At 47.0% G+C, this 19,866-nt stretch overlaps 1 protein-coding gene across 1 annotated transcript in view; it reads right to left on the bottom strand.

Moving 5' to 3' along the window:
• CDHR3 (cadherin related family member 3) overlaps positions 1–19,866 on the bottom strand; it is a 134,028-nt gene that overhangs the window by 61,906 nt on the left and 52,256 nt on the right. Inside the window, exons 9-13 of the mRNA XM_063929989.1 lie at positions 16,415–16,586; positions 9,190–9,292; positions 8,967–9,065; positions 7,704–7,933; positions 4,296–4,467 (exon numbers count right to left, since the gene is read on the bottom strand). Coding sequence (XP_063786059.1) covers positions 4,296–4,467; positions 7,704–7,933; positions 8,967–9,065; positions 9,190–9,292; positions 16,415–16,586 — 776 coding nt within the window. The remainder of the gene's footprint in view (positions 1–4,295; positions 4,468–7,703; positions 7,934–8,966; positions 9,066–9,189; positions 9,293–16,414; positions 16,587–19,866) is intronic.

Raw genomic sequence — 19,866 nt, 5'->3', positions numbered from 1 at the left:
ACATTAAAAATTATGTAAATAGAGAAAAATAAGTATTTTGCATTTCTTTTTTAAATAGAATCCTAAACCTTTGGAAATAAATGTAAGAAAATCATAAATAAAAGCTGTGAAACCACCAGCAAGGTATCGGCAGTCATATTAATATTTACCGTATGTTCCCTCTTCAACAAATAAGCAGCCTTGAACCGATCACAGTTGACTGTTTGTTCTCCAGATCCCCCTCCACTGAGTGGGTCCAGGTACTGTAGTTGGTATCTCAGGAGTGGCAACTGTGCCAAATCTCTCTTTTCTGCATCATGGCTGGCGTGTGGAGGGTGGTGAGCGGTGAGCGGCGGGCAGCAGGTGGTGAGAGGTGAGCGGCGGGTGGCGAGTAGTGAGTGGTGAGCAGCGAGTGGTGAGTGGCGGGGGGTGAGAGGTGAGCAGCAAGATGGGGGCGGCGGGCGGCAGAGAGAGTGACGGTGACTTCATCAGAGCCCTCACTGGTCCGGTGCTCTCCGCAGCCGCGTAGTCGGCGTATGCGTAGGGCCGGGCCTAGCTCCCACTGCCCAGATAAAATCAGCCAATAAAATCATTAAAAGGAATCAACATGGATTCGTGAAGGGTAGATCCTGTCAAACCAACTTACTTGGTTTTTATGAAACAGTAAGCGCAAACCTCGATCAGGGTAAAGAGGTGGATGTAATCTTTTTAGATTTTGCCAAAGCTTTCGACACAGTACCACACATGCGGCTTATCTACAAGCTACAAGAAATAGGGCTAGGAAGCTCTATATGCACTTGGGTCAAGAATTGGTTAGTTAATAGAGAGCAGCATGTTGTGGTTAATGGATCTCTTTCAAATTGGACTGAAGTGCTAAGTGGTGTGCCGCAAGGCTCGGTATTAGGACCGCTATTGTTCAACATTTTCATTAACGACCTAACAGAAGGTCTAGAGAGCATGGTGTCAATTTTTGCAGATGATACCAAATTGTGTAAGGCTATAAATACAGAGGAGGATGCCGAGTCTCTCCAGAACGACTTAATTAAATTAGAAGCATGGGCAGCCAAATGGAGAATGCGCTTCAACATAAACAAGTGTAAGGTAATGCACTGTGGTAACAAGAACAAAAATAACACCTACATATTAAATGGGGTAAAATTAGGGGATACGGTACTGGAAAAAGACTTAGGTGTTCTCATAGATAGCAAACTAAGCAGCAGTTCCCAAAGTAGGATGGCAGCAAAGAAGGCTAGTAACAGGGCCGGTTCTTGCCCTTGTGGCGCCCCGGGCAAAGTATAGGGACGTGGCTTCAAATGGGGCCGTGATCAGTTACGCCCCCATTTGTGCCCCCTGTAGCGCCGCTGAAAGAAAAAAAAAGAAAAAAAGTATACTTACTATCCCCATTCCTGATCCAGACCGCTGCAGACCTCCTCCGCCGGCACCGCTCTTCTCCTCTCCTCTCCTCGATCTATGGGAGAGACGTTATTACGTCTCTCCCATAGAACAGCATAGACACTAGAGGTCAATTATGACCCCTAGTGTCTGTGTCACTATGCTGTGCGGTGCGCGATGACGTCATCGCGCACCGCACAGCAAACGTCCTCTCCATGAAGGGAAACTAGACCGTATTGTCTAGTTTCCCTTCATGGAGAGAACCTTTGTTGTGCGGTGCGCGATGACGTCAAATTGTGTAAGGCTATAAATACAGAGGAGGATGCTGAGTCTCTTCAGAACGACTTAGTTAAATTAGAAGCATGGGCAGCCAAATGGAGAATGCGCTTCAACATAAACAAGTGTAAGGTAATGCACTGTGGTAGCAAGAACAAAAATAACACCTACATACTGAATGGGGTAAAATTAGGGGATACGGTACTGGAAAAAGACTTAGGTGTTCTCATAGATAGCAAACTAAGCAGCAGTTCCCAAAGTAGGATGGCAGCAAAGAAGGCTAGTAACAGGGCCGGTTCTTGCCCTTGTGGCGCCCCGGGCAAAGTATAGGGGCGTGGCTTCAAATGGGGGCGTGATCAGTTACGCCCCCATTTGTGCCCCCTGTAGCGCCGCTGAAAGAAAAAAAAGAAAAAAAGTATACTTACTATAACCATTCCTGATCCAGACCGCTGCAGACCTCCTCCGCCGGCGCCGCTCTTCTCCTCTCCTCGATCTATGGGAGAGACGTTATTACGTCTCTCCCATAGAACAGCATAGACACTAGAGATCAATTATGACCCCTAGTGTCTGTGTCACTATGCTGTGCGGTGCGCGATGACGTCATCGCACACCGCACAGCAAACGTCCTCTCCATGAAGGGAAACTAGACCGTAGTGTCTAGTTTCCCTTCATGGAGAGGACCTTTGCTGTGCGGTGCGTGATGACATCATCGCGCACCGCACAACAAAGGTTCTCTCCATGAAGGCAAAGTAGACTGCTACGCATCTGGTTTCCTTCAAAGCGGGGGGCACAGCGGGGCACTGCAGGGGGCACAGTGGCGGATCTTGCCATGGTGCGGCGCCCTCCGGAAGGCGGCGCCCCGGGCAAAAGTCCTGCTTGCCCGTGGCAAGATCCGCTACTGGCTAGTAAGATACTAGCATGCATAAAACGGGGAATTGATGCAAGGGATGAGAATGTTATACTCCCGTTATACAAATCACTAGTGAGGTCACATCTTGAATACTGTGTACAATTCTGGGCACCGTACTACAGAAAGGATATCCTGGAGCTAGAAAAGGTTCAGAGGAGGGCGACCAAACTAATTAAGAGCATGGAGAGGATGGAATACAATGAAAGACTTGAAAGACTAGGCATGTTTACACTGGAAAAGAGGAGACTAAGAGGGGACATGATCAACATCTACAAATATATAAGGGGACAATACACAGAGCTAGCGTGGGACCTGTTTTTGGCCAGATCAACACATAGGACTCGTGGACACCCGCTCAAGTTAGAAGAGAGGAGATTCCGCACAATACATCGTAAAGGCTTTTTCACGGTAAGGACAATACGTGTTTGGAATTCCCTGCCTGGGGGAGTTGTAATGGCGGACTCTGTCAACACCTTTAAGAATGGGTTAGATAAATTCCTCATGGATAAGGATATCCAGGGGTATGGTGCATAGTCACGCACTATTGTTACTATAAAAAGGGATAAAATGCAACGGCTGAAATCAGCATCAGTCATAATTTTAGACTAATCATCGTGCATAGGAGACCACAAATAGGGAGTAATTCCAAGTTGATCGCAGCAGAATTTTTGTTAGCAGTTGGGCAAAGCCATGTGCACTGCAGGGGAGGCAGATATAACATGTGCAGAGAGAGATAGATTTGGGTGTGGTGTGTTCAATCTGCAATCTAAATTGCAGTGTAAAAATAAAGCAGCCAGTATTTACTCTGCACAGAAACAAAATAACCCACCTAAATCTAACTCTCTCTGCAAATGTTATATCTGCCTCCCCTGCAGTGCACATGGTTTTGCCCAACTGCTAACAAAAATCCTGCTGCGATCAACTTGGAATTACCCCCTTAGGTTGAACTTGATGGACAATTGTCTTTTTTCAACCTCAGATACTATGTTACTATGTTACTAGATGATCCGCTGCCCACTGGAGAGATCCGCTGTTGCTGCACAGGCACATTCTTCTTGATGTGGCTCCGTCCCCAGTGCCGCCCAGTGCCTAAGATGTTGGAAAGGAAATCCCGGTCAGCAGCCCCTGTGACGTGACCGGGATTTCCTCAGCGGCGCCGCGTCTCTCGGAGCTGCTGTAGCGCAATGACAAGTGGCTCAGCCAGTCGGGCCGCTTGTCATTGCGCACTGGTGGGGGACAGCTGGCCAGGCAGGATTGGTTCGCGGGCCGCATGTTGCCCACCCCTAGGTTAGGATTAGGCACCACTGGGGGGAGGTTTACGTACTAAGGGGGGAGGGTTAGGGATGGGGTGTACGTTTATGCTCCACCAGGGGGAGGTTATAGTCAGGCACTAAGGGGAAGGTTGGGCTGCAGAAAGGGAGGGTTAGGGGATAGGGGAGTTACCTAACAGTCTTACCCCCCCCCCCCCCTTTCAGGATTTACACATCGGGATGCCAGCATCAGTATTCTGACCAACGGCATCCCATGAGGTGGGATATCATACTGAATCCATGCAAAGACCAGTCTACAAATCCCTATGCACCCCATAACCCATACGTCAATATAATGTGCTTATATTCTATTTGTATCCACATTTTTATATACAGTAGTCTATATGCTTTTAGCTGATGCAATACCTTACCTATATATTTCCCATCTTAAACCTGTAGCCTACAGTGAAAGACAGGCTATATTATACCTGAATTAATAGAGTAGATGAATGAGCTGGGCCCAGAATCACGATCTGTACAAGTCAACTTGAAATTCTGAATGTTTGTTCCTGTTACTTGATCCACAGGTACATACAATGTGTATGAGTTTGGTGTACATATGGGCTTTTCATCATTTGCTTCATATACATTTACTGTCACCTAGGTAAAACAAAGAGGAAGAAAATCGATTCTCTCTTTAGTTGTGGTAACAGATGTACAAACAGTTTCATAATTAGTAAATTATTAACCAGGTACACCACCGATAATCCGGCACCCTTGGTTCTAGCACTGTGCCGGATTATCCATTTTACTGGATTATTGGTGGTATATACAGCGGCATCCCGATGTTTTACCCTCCCTCCCATCCCCAATTCTAAACCTTCTGCAGTATGACTCCCTCCCACAGCCTAACTGAGCCCTTCTGCAGCCTAACACCCCCCCCCCCCCCCGAGAGCACCTAAACCTCCTGTATCCTGCCTCACTCCCACAGATTAACTGAGCCCTCCTGCAGCCATACTCCTCCCCAATAGCACCTAAACCTCCTGCAGCCTGCCTCCCTCCCAGAGACTGAGCCTCCTGCAGCCATACTCCTCCCCAATAGCACCTAAACCTTCTGCAGCCTGCCTCACTCCCACAGACTAACTGAGCCCTCCTGCAGCCATACTCCTCCCTAATAGCACCTAAACCTCCTGCAGCCTGCCTCACTCCCACAGACTAATTGAGCCCTCCTGCAGCCTAACTCCTCCCCAATAGCACCTAAACCTCCTGCAGCCTGCCTCACTCCCACAGACTAACGGAGCCCTCTTGCAGCCGAACTCCTCCCCAATAGCACCTAAACCTTCTGCAGTCTGCCTCACTCCCACAGACTAACTGAGCCCTCCTGCAGCCATACTCCTCCCCAATAGCACCTAAACCTCCTGCAGCCTGCCTCACTCCCACAGACTAACTGAGCCTCCTGCAGCCATAATCCTCCCCAATAGCACCTAAACCTTCTGCAGCCTGCCTCACTCCCACAGACTAACTGAGCCCTCCTGCAGCCATACTCCTCCCCAATAGCACCTAAACCTCCTGCAGCCTGCCTCACTCCCACAGACTAACTGAGCCTCCTGCAGCCATAATCCTCCCCAATAGCACCTAAACCTCCTGCAGCCTGCCTCACTCCCACAGACTAATGGAGCCCTCTTGCAGCTGAACTCCTCCCCAATAGCACCTAAACCTCCTGCAGACTGCCTCACTCCCACAGACTAACTGAGCTCTCATGCATCCTAACCCCCCCCCCCCCCCCGATAGCACCTAAACCTCCTGCAGCTTGCCTCACTCCCACAGACTAACTGAGCTCTCCTGCAGCCTAACTCCCCCCCCCCCCCCAATAGCACCTAAACGTCCTGCAGACTGCCTCACTCCCACAGACTAACTGAGCCCTCCTACAGCCGAACTCCTCCCCAATAGCACCTAAACCTCCTGCAGCTGCCTCAGTCCCATAGACTAATTGAGCCCTCCTGCAGCCTAACTCCTCCCCAATAGCACCTAAACCTTCTGCAGCCTGCCTCTCTCCATCAGACTAACTGAGCCCTCCTGCAGCCTAACTCCCCACCCCATAGTACCTAAACCTCCTGCAGCCTGCCTCACTCCCACAGACTAACTGGGCCCTCCTGCAGCCTAACCCCCCCCCCCCCCCCCGTAGCACCTAAACCTCCTGCAGTCTACCTCAAGCCCACAGACTAACTGAGCCCACCTGCAGCCTAACTCCCACACACGGCCGAATTCCCCCCGGTACCTGATGTGTCTGGATTAAAAGAGGTGCCGGACCATCAGGTGCCGGATAATTGATGTTGTACCTGTACTACCATAAAGATTTCCATGGGGTAGATTAGGGGACTATGGATGCCATTTTATGGACTTCAAGACATGGTAAGTGACATAACATTATAATTAACACTTTATCTGCATTGGTGCACACATGTAAAGCTCCTCACTACTGAAATGACACATTTACAGAGTGTAAGAAATGGATGCCTTCCCCCTTCACCCCCCCCCCCCCCCCAGAAAAAAAGGGTAGCTCTATGTTAATTGTGGTTTTCCACCTTTAGATGTTGCACTTAGAAGCTTTTTAAGCATATTCGAACTTAAACTGATTACGTTGAAAAACATACAGAATACAGAAAACAAAACAGTATTCTTAAAAAGAAAGGGACCCTGTTCCAAAGCACAGGGTCTGATCCCAATGACCATGGACACTGCATCCTTGACTCTTTACAATCCAAGCACCAGACTACAAATTTGTCCGAAAAATTATGTAAATGTTTCTTCATAAAGATGTTTGTTCTATATAATACCAAATTAAAAATGTTAAGTCTGGGAAACAAACAATAGCCACTGACCTAACTAGGTAAAGGGAAAAAAAAGAAAACATCTGTTCCTATGTTCAGCTTTTGTTAAGGGACTGGCTATGTAGTACTGGAAGAGAAGAAAATACACACTCCTGAGAAAGCGGACTGAAGTAGTGAAACAGCTCCTCTCACGCAAAGCTGTTCCACAATGACAAGCTTTAAGAAATGTAAAGAGAAGTACATTTAACAGGTCACCTGTAGGTGGGTTCTTTTCATGCTCTAAATTAACATTTCTACACTACTACCATACATCATGTTTCCTGTGCTGTTCTACATTGCACTCTTGAATGTCATTGATCTCTAACACATCCCGCAGAACATGGGAAGAAAACAACTTAGGCCCTCATTCCGAGTTGATCGGTCGCAAGGCGAATTTAGCAGAGTTACACACGCTAAGCCGCCGCCTACTGGGAGTGAATCTTAGCTTCTTAAAATTGCGACCGATGTATTCGCAATAATGCGATTACTAACTACTTAGCAGTTTCAGAGTAGCTCCAGACTTACTCTGCCTGTGCGATCATTTCAGTGCTTGTCGTTCCTGGTTGACGTCACAAACACACCCAGCGTTCGCCCAGGCACTCCCACCGTTTCTCCGGCCACTCCTGCGTTTTTCCCGGAAACGGTAGCGTTTTCAGCCACACGCCCCTGAAACGCCGTGTTTCCGCCCAGTAACACCCATTTCCTGTCAATCACATTACGTTCGCCGGAGCGAAGAAAAAGGCGTGAGTAAAAATACTTTCTTCATAGTAAAGTTACTTGGCGCAGTCGCAGTGCGAACATTGCGCATGCGTACTAAGCGGATTTTCACTGCGATGCGATGAAAAATACCGAGCGAACAACTCGGAATGAGGGCCTAAATGCGAGTTGAAAATAATTTAATGATCATTATCCATTTATGCCAGTAATAAATAATAAGATGAACAAACAAGGGACAGCCAGCTACCAATGCAATTCTGTCTCCTTTAGCTTACAACCATGCAATGTTTAAACTATAAATATTCTTACAGAAGCTGTAGAAAACAGGGATCCAGAATCTGTAGCTTGTACTGTAAATTTATATTGTGGTGTGGCCTCATAATCTGCATAATTAGCAAGCTCCAGAACCCCTGTAGTTGGATTAATCCAGAAAATGTTAGTAGAAGACAAAGTACTGCCACCACTGACAATTGTGTACGTGATCCCAGTAAAGGGGTAGTCTTTGTCTGTAGCATAGGTATAGCCAATTATTGATCCAGCTGCAAAGACAAAACCATGCAAGCATAAGTAGCATTATTAACATATACATCAATCTACGAGTAATTTCATTCTTCAAATATTTAATTTCAGATAATTACTTCCAAAAATATATGAGTTTCCAAAGATGCAAATGCAATCAAAGATTTTTTTATTTTATTTTGTTATTCTTATTACCAAAGCAAGTTGGAACTTTTTTTATGTATGTTAAAATACTTTTTTTTTTTGCTCTTGTAAAATTCAATTTTACTTTTTTGGTTTAATGTTTATGTAGTATACATATCCATTTAAAAAACAAGTTTGTTTCAGGAATGATTGTACTACGATCTCTACCAACACATTTCCAAGCTGTTTCAGATCATCACTTATTCCAAGCCCCATGTTACCATTTACCTAGTAATTTGAGGAATTCTGACCTAACCAATGTTTTTGTGGTAAGAATCCTATTCTGGTGCTATCCAGCAGCTGTGCTGTGTATATGGGGGGTCATTACGAGTTGATCACTAGCTGCCGTTGTTCGCTGCGCAGCGATCAGGCTAAGAATCGGCATTTCTGCGCATGCGTATGCACCGCAATGCGTAGGCGCGTCGTACGGGTACAATGAGCATCGTGGGTTTGCACAGAGTGTAACGAACATTCCAGCCGCACGACCGAACTCAGGAAGATTGACATGAAGTGAGTGTTTCTGGGTGTCAACTGACCGTTTTCAGGGAGTGCTTAGAAAAACGCAGGCATGGCAGAAAAAATGCAGGCGTGACTGGTCGTTCGCTGGGTGGGTGTGTGATGTCAAAAGCCGTACCTCCGTCGGTAGAAACAAAGCACACGAAGAGTAAGTACAGGGCTGGTCTTGTTTTGCACAAAAAGATTTTGCAGGCGCTCTGCTGCACAGGCGTTCACACTCCTGCAAAGCGAAAATACACTCCCCAGTGGGCGGCGACAATGCATTTGCACGGCTGCTAAAAACTGCTAGCGAGCGATCAACTCGGAATGACCCCCATGGTGTGTGTGTGTGTGCGCAACTGTACAATTACTTACGTGGAATGATTTCTGAAATATTGAACACATAAGAAGAGCTATTGAAAACGGGAGGATATTCGTTGATCGGTATTGTTTTCACATAAACAAAAATATTCTCTGTAAAAAAAAAAAAGGGAAACAAAGTATTTATTGTATTGTAATTATGTATGAAAAATGAAAATGAGAAGTTAGCGGAATATCTATACATGGTGCAACAAATACCACAGAAAATATTACTTACGTTTGTAATTTGGAAAGGCAATGTCCTCCACTGAAACTCTTAAACTATATTCATTGCCAACAGCTAAATTACTTGGGTTCTCAAAGTCCAGGCTACCTATCAACTGGAGCAAACATTGTTTAAATTAGCAAGACATGAGGAAGATTAGTAAATACACAATAAAAGAATGGTTTGATAAAGAAGCAGTTATTTTCTTTTTATAATATAAAAGGCTTGAAATATTGACTAACAAAATCAGTTTTAAGTTAAAAAGGTAGTAACTACTCAAGAATATGTAAAGTTACTAACATGCTCACTATAGGCCACTAGACCCGTTCTTCGCGGGGGGGGGGGGGTCTTCAGTATGCCAACTGACGGGATCCCGGCGCACAGTATACCGGCGCCGGGATCCCGACAGCCGGCATACCGACACTTATTCTCCCTCGTGGGGGTCCACGACCCCCCTGGAGGGAGAATAAAATAGTTTGGCGCGCGTAGCGCGCCACCATGCCCGTAGCGTGGCGAGCGTAGCGAGCCCGCAAAGGGCTAATTTGCGCTCGCCACACTGTCGGTAAGCCGGCGGTCGGGCTCCCGGCGCCGGTATACTGGTCGCCGGGAGCCCGACCGCCGGCATATCGTAGTGAACCCCTTCGTGGGATAGGCATATATTTCTCAGAGGTGCAAAGCCCTACTGTTGACAAAATATGAGGCTTATTTTTGCTTTTCCCAATAACAATAATAATAATAATAATAATAATAACAACCTAGAACAGTTATCAATGAATATTAGACTCAGACTACAAATATAAAGAAAATAGAAAATGAAAACAAAAGATTAATTAAAACTACAAATACTGCAGAAGAAATATATTATAGACTCATAAAATGATAGTTACATTTGGGAATCTAAATTTTGAAATGACAAACTCCCAGATAAGGGTACAGATTGACTACAGTAAGTACATCAAGCAACAACTGGGTAAAGTGGAATTATGTATACATACTGTAATGTTAAGGTGAAATGTATTTTTGGACCGAATAATTAGGTGTGTGGTCTAGCCCCTCCTCCTTTATTTATGCATGTAAAAATAAGATTTTACTCACCGGTAAATCTATTTCTCGTAGTCCGTAGTGGATGCTGGAGACTCCGTAAGGACCATGGGGAATAGACGGGCTCCGCAAGAGACTGGGCACTCTAAGATAAATTTAGTACTACTGGTGTGCACTGGCTCCTCCCTCAATGCCCCTCCTCCAGACCTCAGTTAAGGAAACTGTGCACGGAAGAGCTGACATTACATGGAAAGGATTTTGGAACCCAGGGTAAGACTCATACCAGCCACACCAATCACACCGTATAACATGTGATAAACTTACCCAGTTAACAGTATGAACAAACAACAGAGCATCAACCAATGGATGCCAACATAACATTACCCATTATTAAGCAATAACTATATACACGTATTGCAGAAAGTCCGCACTTGGGACGGGCGCCCAGCATCCACTACGGACTACGAGAAATAGATTTACCGGTGAGTAAAATCTTATTTTCTCTAACGTCCTAGTGGATGCTGGGGACTCCGTAAGGACCATAGGGATTATACCAAAGCTCCCAAACGGGCGGGAGAGTGTGGATGACTCTGCAGCACCGAATGGGCAAACACAAGGTCCTCCTCAGCCAGGGTATCAAACTTGTAGAATTTTGCAAAGGTGTTTGAACCCGACCAAGTAGCAGCTCGGCAAAGCTGTAATGCCGAGACCCCTCGGGCAGCCGCCCAAGAAGAGCCCACCTTCCTTGTGGAATGGGCTTTCACTGATTTTGGCAGCGGCAATCCAGCCGCAGAATGAGCCTGCTGAATCATGTTACAGATCCAGCGAGCAATAGTTTGCTTTGAAGCAGGAGCACCCAGCTTGTTGGATGCATACAGGATAAACAGCGAGTCAGTCTTCCTGACTCCAGCCGTTCTGGTTACCTAAATCTTCAAAGCCCGGACTACGTCAAACAGCTTGGAATCCTCCAAGTCACAAGTAGCCGCAGGCACCACAATAGGTTGGTTCAAATGAAAAGATGACACCACCTTTGGCAGAAATTGCGGACGAGTCCGCAATTCTGCCCTGTCCATATGGAAAACCAGATAGGGGCTTTTACATGACAAAGCCGCCAACTCTGACACACGCCTAGCCGAAGCTAAGGCCAACAGCATGACCACTTTCCACGTGAGATACTTTAGCTCCACGGTCTTAAGTGGCTCAAACCAGTGGGATTTCAGGAAACCCAACACCACGTTAAGATCCCAAGGTGCCACCGGTGGCACAAAAAGGGGCTGAATATGCAGCACTCCCTTAACAACGTCTGAACCTCAGGCAGTGAAGCCAGTTCTTTTTTGAAAGAAAATGGATAGGGCCGAAATCTGGACCTTTATGGACCCCAATTTTAGGCCCATAGTCACTCCTGACTGTAGGAAGTGCAGGAATCGACCCAGCTGGAATTTCTCTGTAGGGGCCTTCCTGGCCTCACACCAAGCAACATATTTTCGCCATATACGGTGATAATGCTTTGCTGTCACGTCCTTCCTAGCCTTTATCAGCGTAGGAATAACTTCATCCGGAATGCCTTTTTCCGCTAGGATCCGGCGTTCAACCGCCATGCCGTCAAACGCAGACGCGGTAAGTCTTGAAACAGACAGGGCCCTTGTTGCAACAGGTCCTGTCTGAGAGGCAGAGGCCATGGGTCCTCTGTGAGCATTTCTTGCAGTTCCGGGTACCAAGTCCTTCTTGGCCAATCCGGAACAATGAGTATCGTTCTCACTCCTCTTTTTCTTACAATTCTCAGCACCTTTGGTATGAGAGGAAGAGGAGGAAACACATAGACCGACTGGAACACCCACGGTGTTACTAGTGTGTCCACAGCTATCGCCTGAGGGTCCCTTGACCTGGCGCAATACCTTTTTAGCTTTTTGTTGAGGCGGGACGCCATCATGTCCACCTGTGGCAGTTCCCATCGATTTGCAATCTGCGTGAAGACTTCCTGATGAAGTCCCCACTCTCCCGGGTGGAGGTCGTGCCTGCTGAGGAAGTCTGCTTACCAGTTGTCCACTCCCGGAATGAACACTGCTGACAGTGCGCTTACCATCGCCACCCTGCTCCTTGTGCCGCCTTGGCGGTTTACATGAGCCACTGCGGTCTGACTGGATCAGAACCGGTTGGTCGCGAAGCAGGGTCTCCGCTTGACTTAGGGCGTTGTATATGGCCCTTAGTTCCAGGATATTGATGTGAAGGCAAGTCTCCTGCCTTGACCACAGCCCTTGGAAATTTCTTCCCTGTGTGACTGCCCCCCACCCTCAGAGGCTTGCATCCGTGGTCACCAGGACCCAGTCCTGAATGCCGAATCTGCGACCTTCGAGAAGGTGAGCACTCTGCAGTCACCACAGGAGAGACACCATGGCTCTGGGGGAAAGGGTGATTAACCGATGCATCCGAAGATGTGATCCGGACCACTTGTCCAGTAAGTCCCATTGGAAGGTCCTCCTATGGAACCTGCCGAAGGGAATGGCCTCGAATGATACCACCCTCCTTCCCAGGACTCGAGTGCAGTGATGCACTGACACCTGTTTTGGTTTTAATAGATTCCTGACCAGTGTTACGAGCTTCTGAGCTCTCTCTATCGGGAGATAAACCCTTTTCTGGTCTGTGTCTAGGATCATACCTAGGAGAGGCAGATGAGCTGTAAGAACCAACTACGACTTTGGAATATATAGAATCCAGCCGTGTTGCCGTTTCACTTCCAGAGAAAGTGATACGCTGTTCAGCAACTGCTCTCTTGATCTCGCTTTTATGAGGAGATCGTCCAAGTATGTGATAATAGTGACACCTTGCTTCCGCAGGAGCACCATCATTTCCGCCATTACCTTGGTGAATATTCTCACGGCCGTGGAGAGACCAAACGGCAACGTCTAAAATTGGTAATGACCATCCCGTACCGCAATTCTGAGGTACGCCTGATGAGGTGGATAAATGGGGACATGAAGGTATGCATCCTTTATGTCCCGAGTCACCATAAAATCTCCCCATTTCAGGCTTGCAATAACCGCTCTTAGCGATTCCATCTTGAACTTGAACCCTTTCAGGTATATGTTCAGGGATTTTAAATTCAATATGGGTCCGACCGAACCGTCTGGTTTCGGGACTACAACATGGTCGAATAATAACCCCCTCCTTGTTGAAGGAGGGGAACCTTGACCACCACCTGTTGAAGATACAATTTATGAATTGCAGTTCACACTGTTTCCCTCTCGTGGGGGGAAGCCGGCAGGGCCGTCGGTGAGGGGGCATCTCCTCAAAGTCCAGCTTGTATCCCTGAGACACAATATCTATTGCCCAGGGATCCAACAGGGAGTGAACCCACTTGTGGCTGAACTTATGAAGGCGTGCCCCCACCGGGCCTAGCTCCGCCTGTGGAGCCCCAGCGACATGCGGTGGATTTTGTAGAGGCCGGGGAGGACTTCTGTTCCTGGGAACTAGCTGTGTTGTGCAGCTTCTTTCCTCTGCCCCCGCCTCTGGCAAGAAAGGACGCACCTCGGACTTTCTTGTTTCTTTGTTCGAAAGGCTGCATTTGATAATGTCGTGCTTTCCTAAGCTGTGCAGGAATATAAGGCAAAATATCAGAATTACCAGCTATAGCTGTGGAGACCAGGTCCGAGAACCCTTCTCCACACAATCCTCAGCCTTCCATATGCCTCTTAAGTAGGCATCATCTGTCCATTGCATATTCTACAGGACACGTCAAGCCGAAATCGACATAGCTTTGACTCTAGGACCCAGTATACTCATGTCTCTTTGGGCATGTTTTATATATATATATCTATCACTTAAGACAGCATCTTTAATATATATATATATATATATATATATATGCATACTAGGATCTCAATCTCTGCTGATAAGGTACCTGTCCACGCTGCCACAGCGCTATAAACCCATGCCGACACAATCGCCGGTCTGAGTAGTATACTAGAATGTGCACGCTATCTGCAGGATCCCTGAGAATAGCTAGTGCTACCTTCTGTGCAAACAGGACACCCTAGGGGAAGATTCCCAACACATCCTGGCCCTAGTGGGGAAAGGATACTGCCTGAGAATTTTTTGTGGGAAGCTGCAGTCTCTTGTCTGGAGATTCCCGCTCTTTTTCCTCATGAGAGGAGGGAAATTTACCTCAGCTTTCTTCCCCTTAACATGTGTACCCTTGTGTCAAGGACAATGAGTCATCAGTGAAATGCAAATCATCTTTTATTACAATAATCATATATTGAATACCTTTCAGCCATCTTGGCTGTAACTTTGCATTATCGTAGTCGACACTGGAGTCAAACTCCGTGTTGATATCAGTGTTTATTATTTTGGATAGTGAGCCTTGTGAGACTCTGAAGGTCTCTATGACACAGGGACAGACATGGGTAAATTTCCTGTCTGTTCTCTAATCTTTTGTGCAATAAATTCACCTCAGCACTTACACATATCCAAACAGGTGTCGGCGTTGTCGACGAAGACACCCACTCACACACATATTTGCTCTATCTCCTCCTTAGGGGAGCTTTTTACCTCAGACATGTCGACACACACGTACCGACACTCCACACACACAAGGGATGCTCTATTTGAAGACAGTTCCCCCACAAGGCCCTTTGGAGAGACAGAGAGAGAGTATGCCAGCACACACCCCAGCGCTATATGACCCAGGAATCACACAGTAACTTAGTGTTAACCCAGTAGCTGCTGTATATATTGTTTTTACGCCAAGTTTATGTGCCCCCCCCCCCTCTCTTTTTCACCCTCTCTATCGTGCAGGGGAGAGCCTGGGGAGCGTCCTCTCAGCGGAGCTGTGGAGAGAAAATGGAGCTGGTGAGTGCTGAGGAAGAAGGCCCCGCCCCCTCAGCGGCGGGCTTTTCCCGCGATTTTGTGTAAAATTAATGGCGGGGGCTCATGCATATAACAGTGTCCAACTGTATATATGCTGCTTTTGCCAGGAGGTACTTAATTGCTGCCCAGGGCGCCCCCCCCCCCTGCGCCCTGCACCCTACAGTGACCGGAGTGTGTGGGTTAGTGTGGGAGCAATGGCGCACAGCTGCAGTGCTGTGCGCTACCTCATGTGAAGACAGGAGTCTTCTGCCGCCGATTTCGATGTTTTCTTGCTTCTGCCGGCTTCTGTCTTCTGGCTCTGCGAGGGGGATGGCGGCGCGGCTCCGGGAACGGACGACCAAGGTAAAGATCCTGTGTTCGAACCCTCTGGAGCTAATGGTGTCCAGTAGCCTAAGAAGCGCAACCTAGCCGCAGTTAGTAGGTTTGCTTCTCTCCCCTCAGTCCCACGTAGCAGAGAGTCTGTTGCCAGCAGAAGCTCTCTGAAAACAAAAAACCTAACAAAATACTTTCTTTTCTAGCAAGCTCAGGAGAGCCCACTAAAAGCACCCAGCTCTGGCCGAGCACAGATTCTAACTGAGGTCTGGAGGAGGGGCATAAAGGGAGGAGCCAGTGCACACCAGTAGTACTACTAAATCTTTCTTAGAGTGCCCAGTCTCCTGCGGAGCCCGTCTATTCCCCATGGTCCTTACGGAGTCCCCAGCATCCACTAGGACGTTAGAGAAAGTACACTTGAAGGTAGAGACTTCCTTCTGTATGGCACCAGCAGCCCTCCCACCTCTCCTTATTTATTTTTAATCAGCTCGGTTCCCTGCATTGCGGTCTCTATATTATTGAGCACTATTATGGTAAGTCCTTGATAAACTGACATAGTGGGCCTGATTCAGAGCCGCACACAATGCAGATGTTCGCAGAGTTGAGCTATTTTTTGGCTACTGTGGGTGAATCCCTAAAAGCTCCTCATGGCAGTGATTGGGGACATTTTGATAATTGTGAGCCATAGAGTCAAATATGATGTTTATGTTACCTGATACCGAATGGTGAATGCACATAGATGTAAGGGGAACCTTCTTAAACACCTTCAGATGCCACAATTATGTTCAACAGCTCATTCTGTTCACAGTGCTATATGAGTAGAGGCAACCACCTCACATCTCCCCAAGCTCCATCAGTGTCAGGCTCCTATGTGTAAAACTAGGGTCTTTCCAACTCGCATAGTCATGAACTCCAGCACTAGATACAGTACTACCTTATGGCATTGTCACAAAGGGGAACCCTCCTCCTCTCCTCTGTCACCATGAAACTACCCACTAAAAAATAGAAAACAACAGACCACTATCATTCCAGATCCAGACGGGATTAGTTGAAATAGTTGATTGCTTCCTAGTCCAGAAAGTCCTGTAAAGTTGAATGCATTGTTTTGGGGATCAACATCAATATCTGTGCAGTAATTAGTAAGATCTATTATAAGGCTGCCATTTGCTTGAGTTTCAGGTACATATTTGCTATAAAAAACAAACAAAAACATACACTGTCAGTATAGGTACAGACCAGAAAATTGGACCCCCTGCTCACATTACAGATGAATCATATGGAGCAAGTGAGCACATACAGTATTTATGTAGCACAAGGCCACTTAACACTCATTTGAAACCACTGAATTCTGAATATTCTTAAAGCTAAATGGGGAATACTTAATGTTTAGAAGTATGTCTTTTATTCCTTTATCATGACAGATTTAATGGCAAGAAATTACATGTGCTAAACAAGATCAGTACAAACAACTAATCTTTTACAATCCTCAGATTTTGAATTCTGCATTTTTAAAGGTTACAATATAACTTTTACCTATTACTATAGAATGTAGTTGTCTGGGCATGGCTGGATTAAGGGAGGGGCGACAGGGGCTGTCATCCCAGAGGGCCCCACAGACTGCTGCATAAAGTGGAGGCGTCCTCCTCTGGTGGCTTCAGCACACGCTGAGGAGCTCCTTAGTCTCTAGTGAGTCTCGTGGGATAGGGAAGTAAATTCTTGCGAGACACTGAGTGTGATCCAGATGGGTGTGCAGGTTTTGTGGTGCTTGGACAGCAGATTTTGAATCCAGTGAGAGTGTGTGTGTGGTTTTAACGGTGCACGGGGGGTGCTGAGGGTTTCCTGTCACTTTTACAAATGTTGACATCATAACAGCTGACATTGGGTGTCTTTCCGAGTTGATCGCTCGCTGACGATTTTCGCAACGATCAGGTAAAAAAATGGCAAAACTGCGCATGCGTATGCACCGCAATGCGCACGCACATCGTACGGGTACAATCAGCATCGATGCTGTGCAATGCTTCTAGCGACGAATCCATTCGCACAGCCGATCGCAAGGTGATTGACAGGAAGAGGACGTTTATGGGTGTCAACTGACTGTTTTCTGGGAGTAGTAGGGAAAACGCAGGCATGACCAGGCATTGGCAGGGCGGGTATCTGACGTCAATTCCGGGACCTCCGTTGCTAGAATCATCGCACAGGATAAGTAACTAACGGGCTGGTCTTGTTTTGCACAAAATGTTTTTGTACCGCTCGGCCGCACATGTGATCGTACACTTGCAAAGCGATAATACACTCCCCCGTGGGTGGCGACAATGCGTTTGCATGGCTGCAAAAAGTAGCTAGTGAGCGATCAACTCGGAATGAAGGCCATTGTACAGTCAACATTATGAATGTCAGCATGCCGACCAGTAACGGGTTGTCGGTATGAGGATCCTCCAGCTACTCTACTCATAGTTGAGCATAATCATGTTAAATAATAAAATTTTGTAATTGGTAGCTAAAGGGCCTTCATGGTAATATACCCTAATTACAGTACAGTTACTGACCCTATAGACAAAGCAGTAGAGTCTGTGCCATAATGCAGAAGTGTCCAGGATCCTGTAAGATTGTGTTCGTGCCGGTGGCTTTAAGTAGTGTTTGGTGTCCCATTCAACTCACTGGCTCCCATTCTCCCAAGCCCCACAGTACATTTAAACTGAGGCTCTGCCCACTAACATTGGTCTAGTCCAGGAGTTCTCAAACTCGGTCCTCAGGACCCCACACAGTGCATGTTTTGCAGGTAACCCAGCAGGTGCACAGGTGTATTAATTACTCACTGACACATTATAAAAGTTCCACAGGTGGAGCTAATTATTTCACTTGCAATTCTGTGAGGAAACCTGCAAAACATGCACTGTGTGGGGTCCTGAGGATCGTGTTTGAGAACCTATGGTCTAGTCCATGGGTCTTCAACCTGCGGCCCTCCAGCTGCTGTGTAACTGTTATGAGCCATGGTAGTGGCTCATTCCTGTTTTGTATTTTGGCTATGTATTAGGTTATAGTTTTCTTGCAGGCCAGGATTTCCCTTTGCTCTGGTTTAGAAGACTCTTGTTTGCCGCCGGTGGTGAGTCTGTGTAATTGCAGCCTGTTTCCATGTGTTAAGCCTCACCTGTCTGTTAATTGTACCTCTCAGTTTGGAGTCGTGCAGCAGGGCAGCTGCACAACATAATTAATTAGGGTCCCTGCTGTGATTGGAAGAAATCCTTGTTATATTCTGTCTCAGTGCATTATACAGACACCGGTGATAGCTTCTGACTAGCTGCTTCCACCCTTGAAGCATTCTTGTCCAGGAATCCAGTGTCTGGTCCAGTGTCTGATCCAGTGTCTGATCCAGTGTCTGATCCAGTATCCTGCCTTGAAGCATTCCTGTCCAGAAGTCCTGTGGCTTTGTCTGTGCCTGATCCAGTATCCGGCTTCTTGGTGTCCACCGGTCTGTCGTTTGGGATTCTGCTTGTCCTCTGGTCCTGAAAGCCTGTGTCAGCTACTTTGGGGGTTCCTGTCCTTTTGCCAGTATTCGTACCAGTTTCGTGAGTAGCGGCTCTGCTGCATCCCTCGGCCTAGGCCGCAGCGTCTTGTTATATTTGTTTTGGAGTTTCTGCAGAGGTTCTGCGTTGGCTGTCCTCGCCGGTATACGACAGTGTCATGTAGGCGTGTGGACAGCATTGCCTTTGTTGTTAGTCTTAGCGGCTGAGCCATGCATACCTTCATTTAGTTCTGTAGCGCCCCTAACTCTGTATTTCTGTCTTTAGTGAGAGGTTCCCCTTGTCATCATCCCGTCTCAGTTTATGCCTTGTCTCCAACTAAGACCTGGGGGCATCGGAGTTGGGCAGACATAATCCGCCCTTCAAACGCGGCTGCCGTGGGCCCAAGAAACCATAGTCTCGCAGGCATAGGCGGACAATGAGGGTGAGTCAACGGAGTCAGGTTTCCATAGGGGTTGCTGCCGAGCTCTGTATCTATTGCAGCATTACATTCCAGTACTTGGGGCTCATCCGCCCAGTTCCAGGAGTACCAAGTACAGTGAACGTAACATTATCACCGGCCAATACTACAAAAAAGAAACAAAGCTAAATAGTAGTTTTTTCTTTTTTGGCCCAGTCCAGTGTCCTGTCTAGAATCCAGTCCTGTCTAGAATCCAGTCCTGTCTAGAGGCCAGTGTGCGGAACCCAGTCCAGTGTGCGGAACCCAGTCCAGTGTGCGGAACCCAGTCCAGTGTGCAGAACCCAGTCCAGTGTGCAGAACCCAGTCCAGTTTAAAAATACAGTCCAGTCTTGTCTTGTCTAGTTTAAAAGTCCAGTCTTGTCTAGTTTAAAAATCCAGTCCAGTCTTGTCTTGTCTAGTTTAAAAATCCAGTCCAGTCTTGTCTTGTCTAGTTTAAAAATCCAGTCTTGTCTTGTCTTGTCTAGTTTAAAAATCCAGTCCAGTCTTGTC

Source organism: Pseudophryne corroboree, chromosome 6 (genome assembly GCF_028390025.1).
Source record: "Pseudophryne corroboree isolate aPseCor3 chromosome 6, aPseCor3.hap2, whole genome shotgun sequence".
Lineage (NCBI taxonomy): Eukaryota > Metazoa > Chordata > Amphibia > Anura > Myobatrachidae > Pseudophryne > Pseudophryne corroboree.
This window is presented reverse-complemented; position numbering and strand designations above follow the sequence as displayed.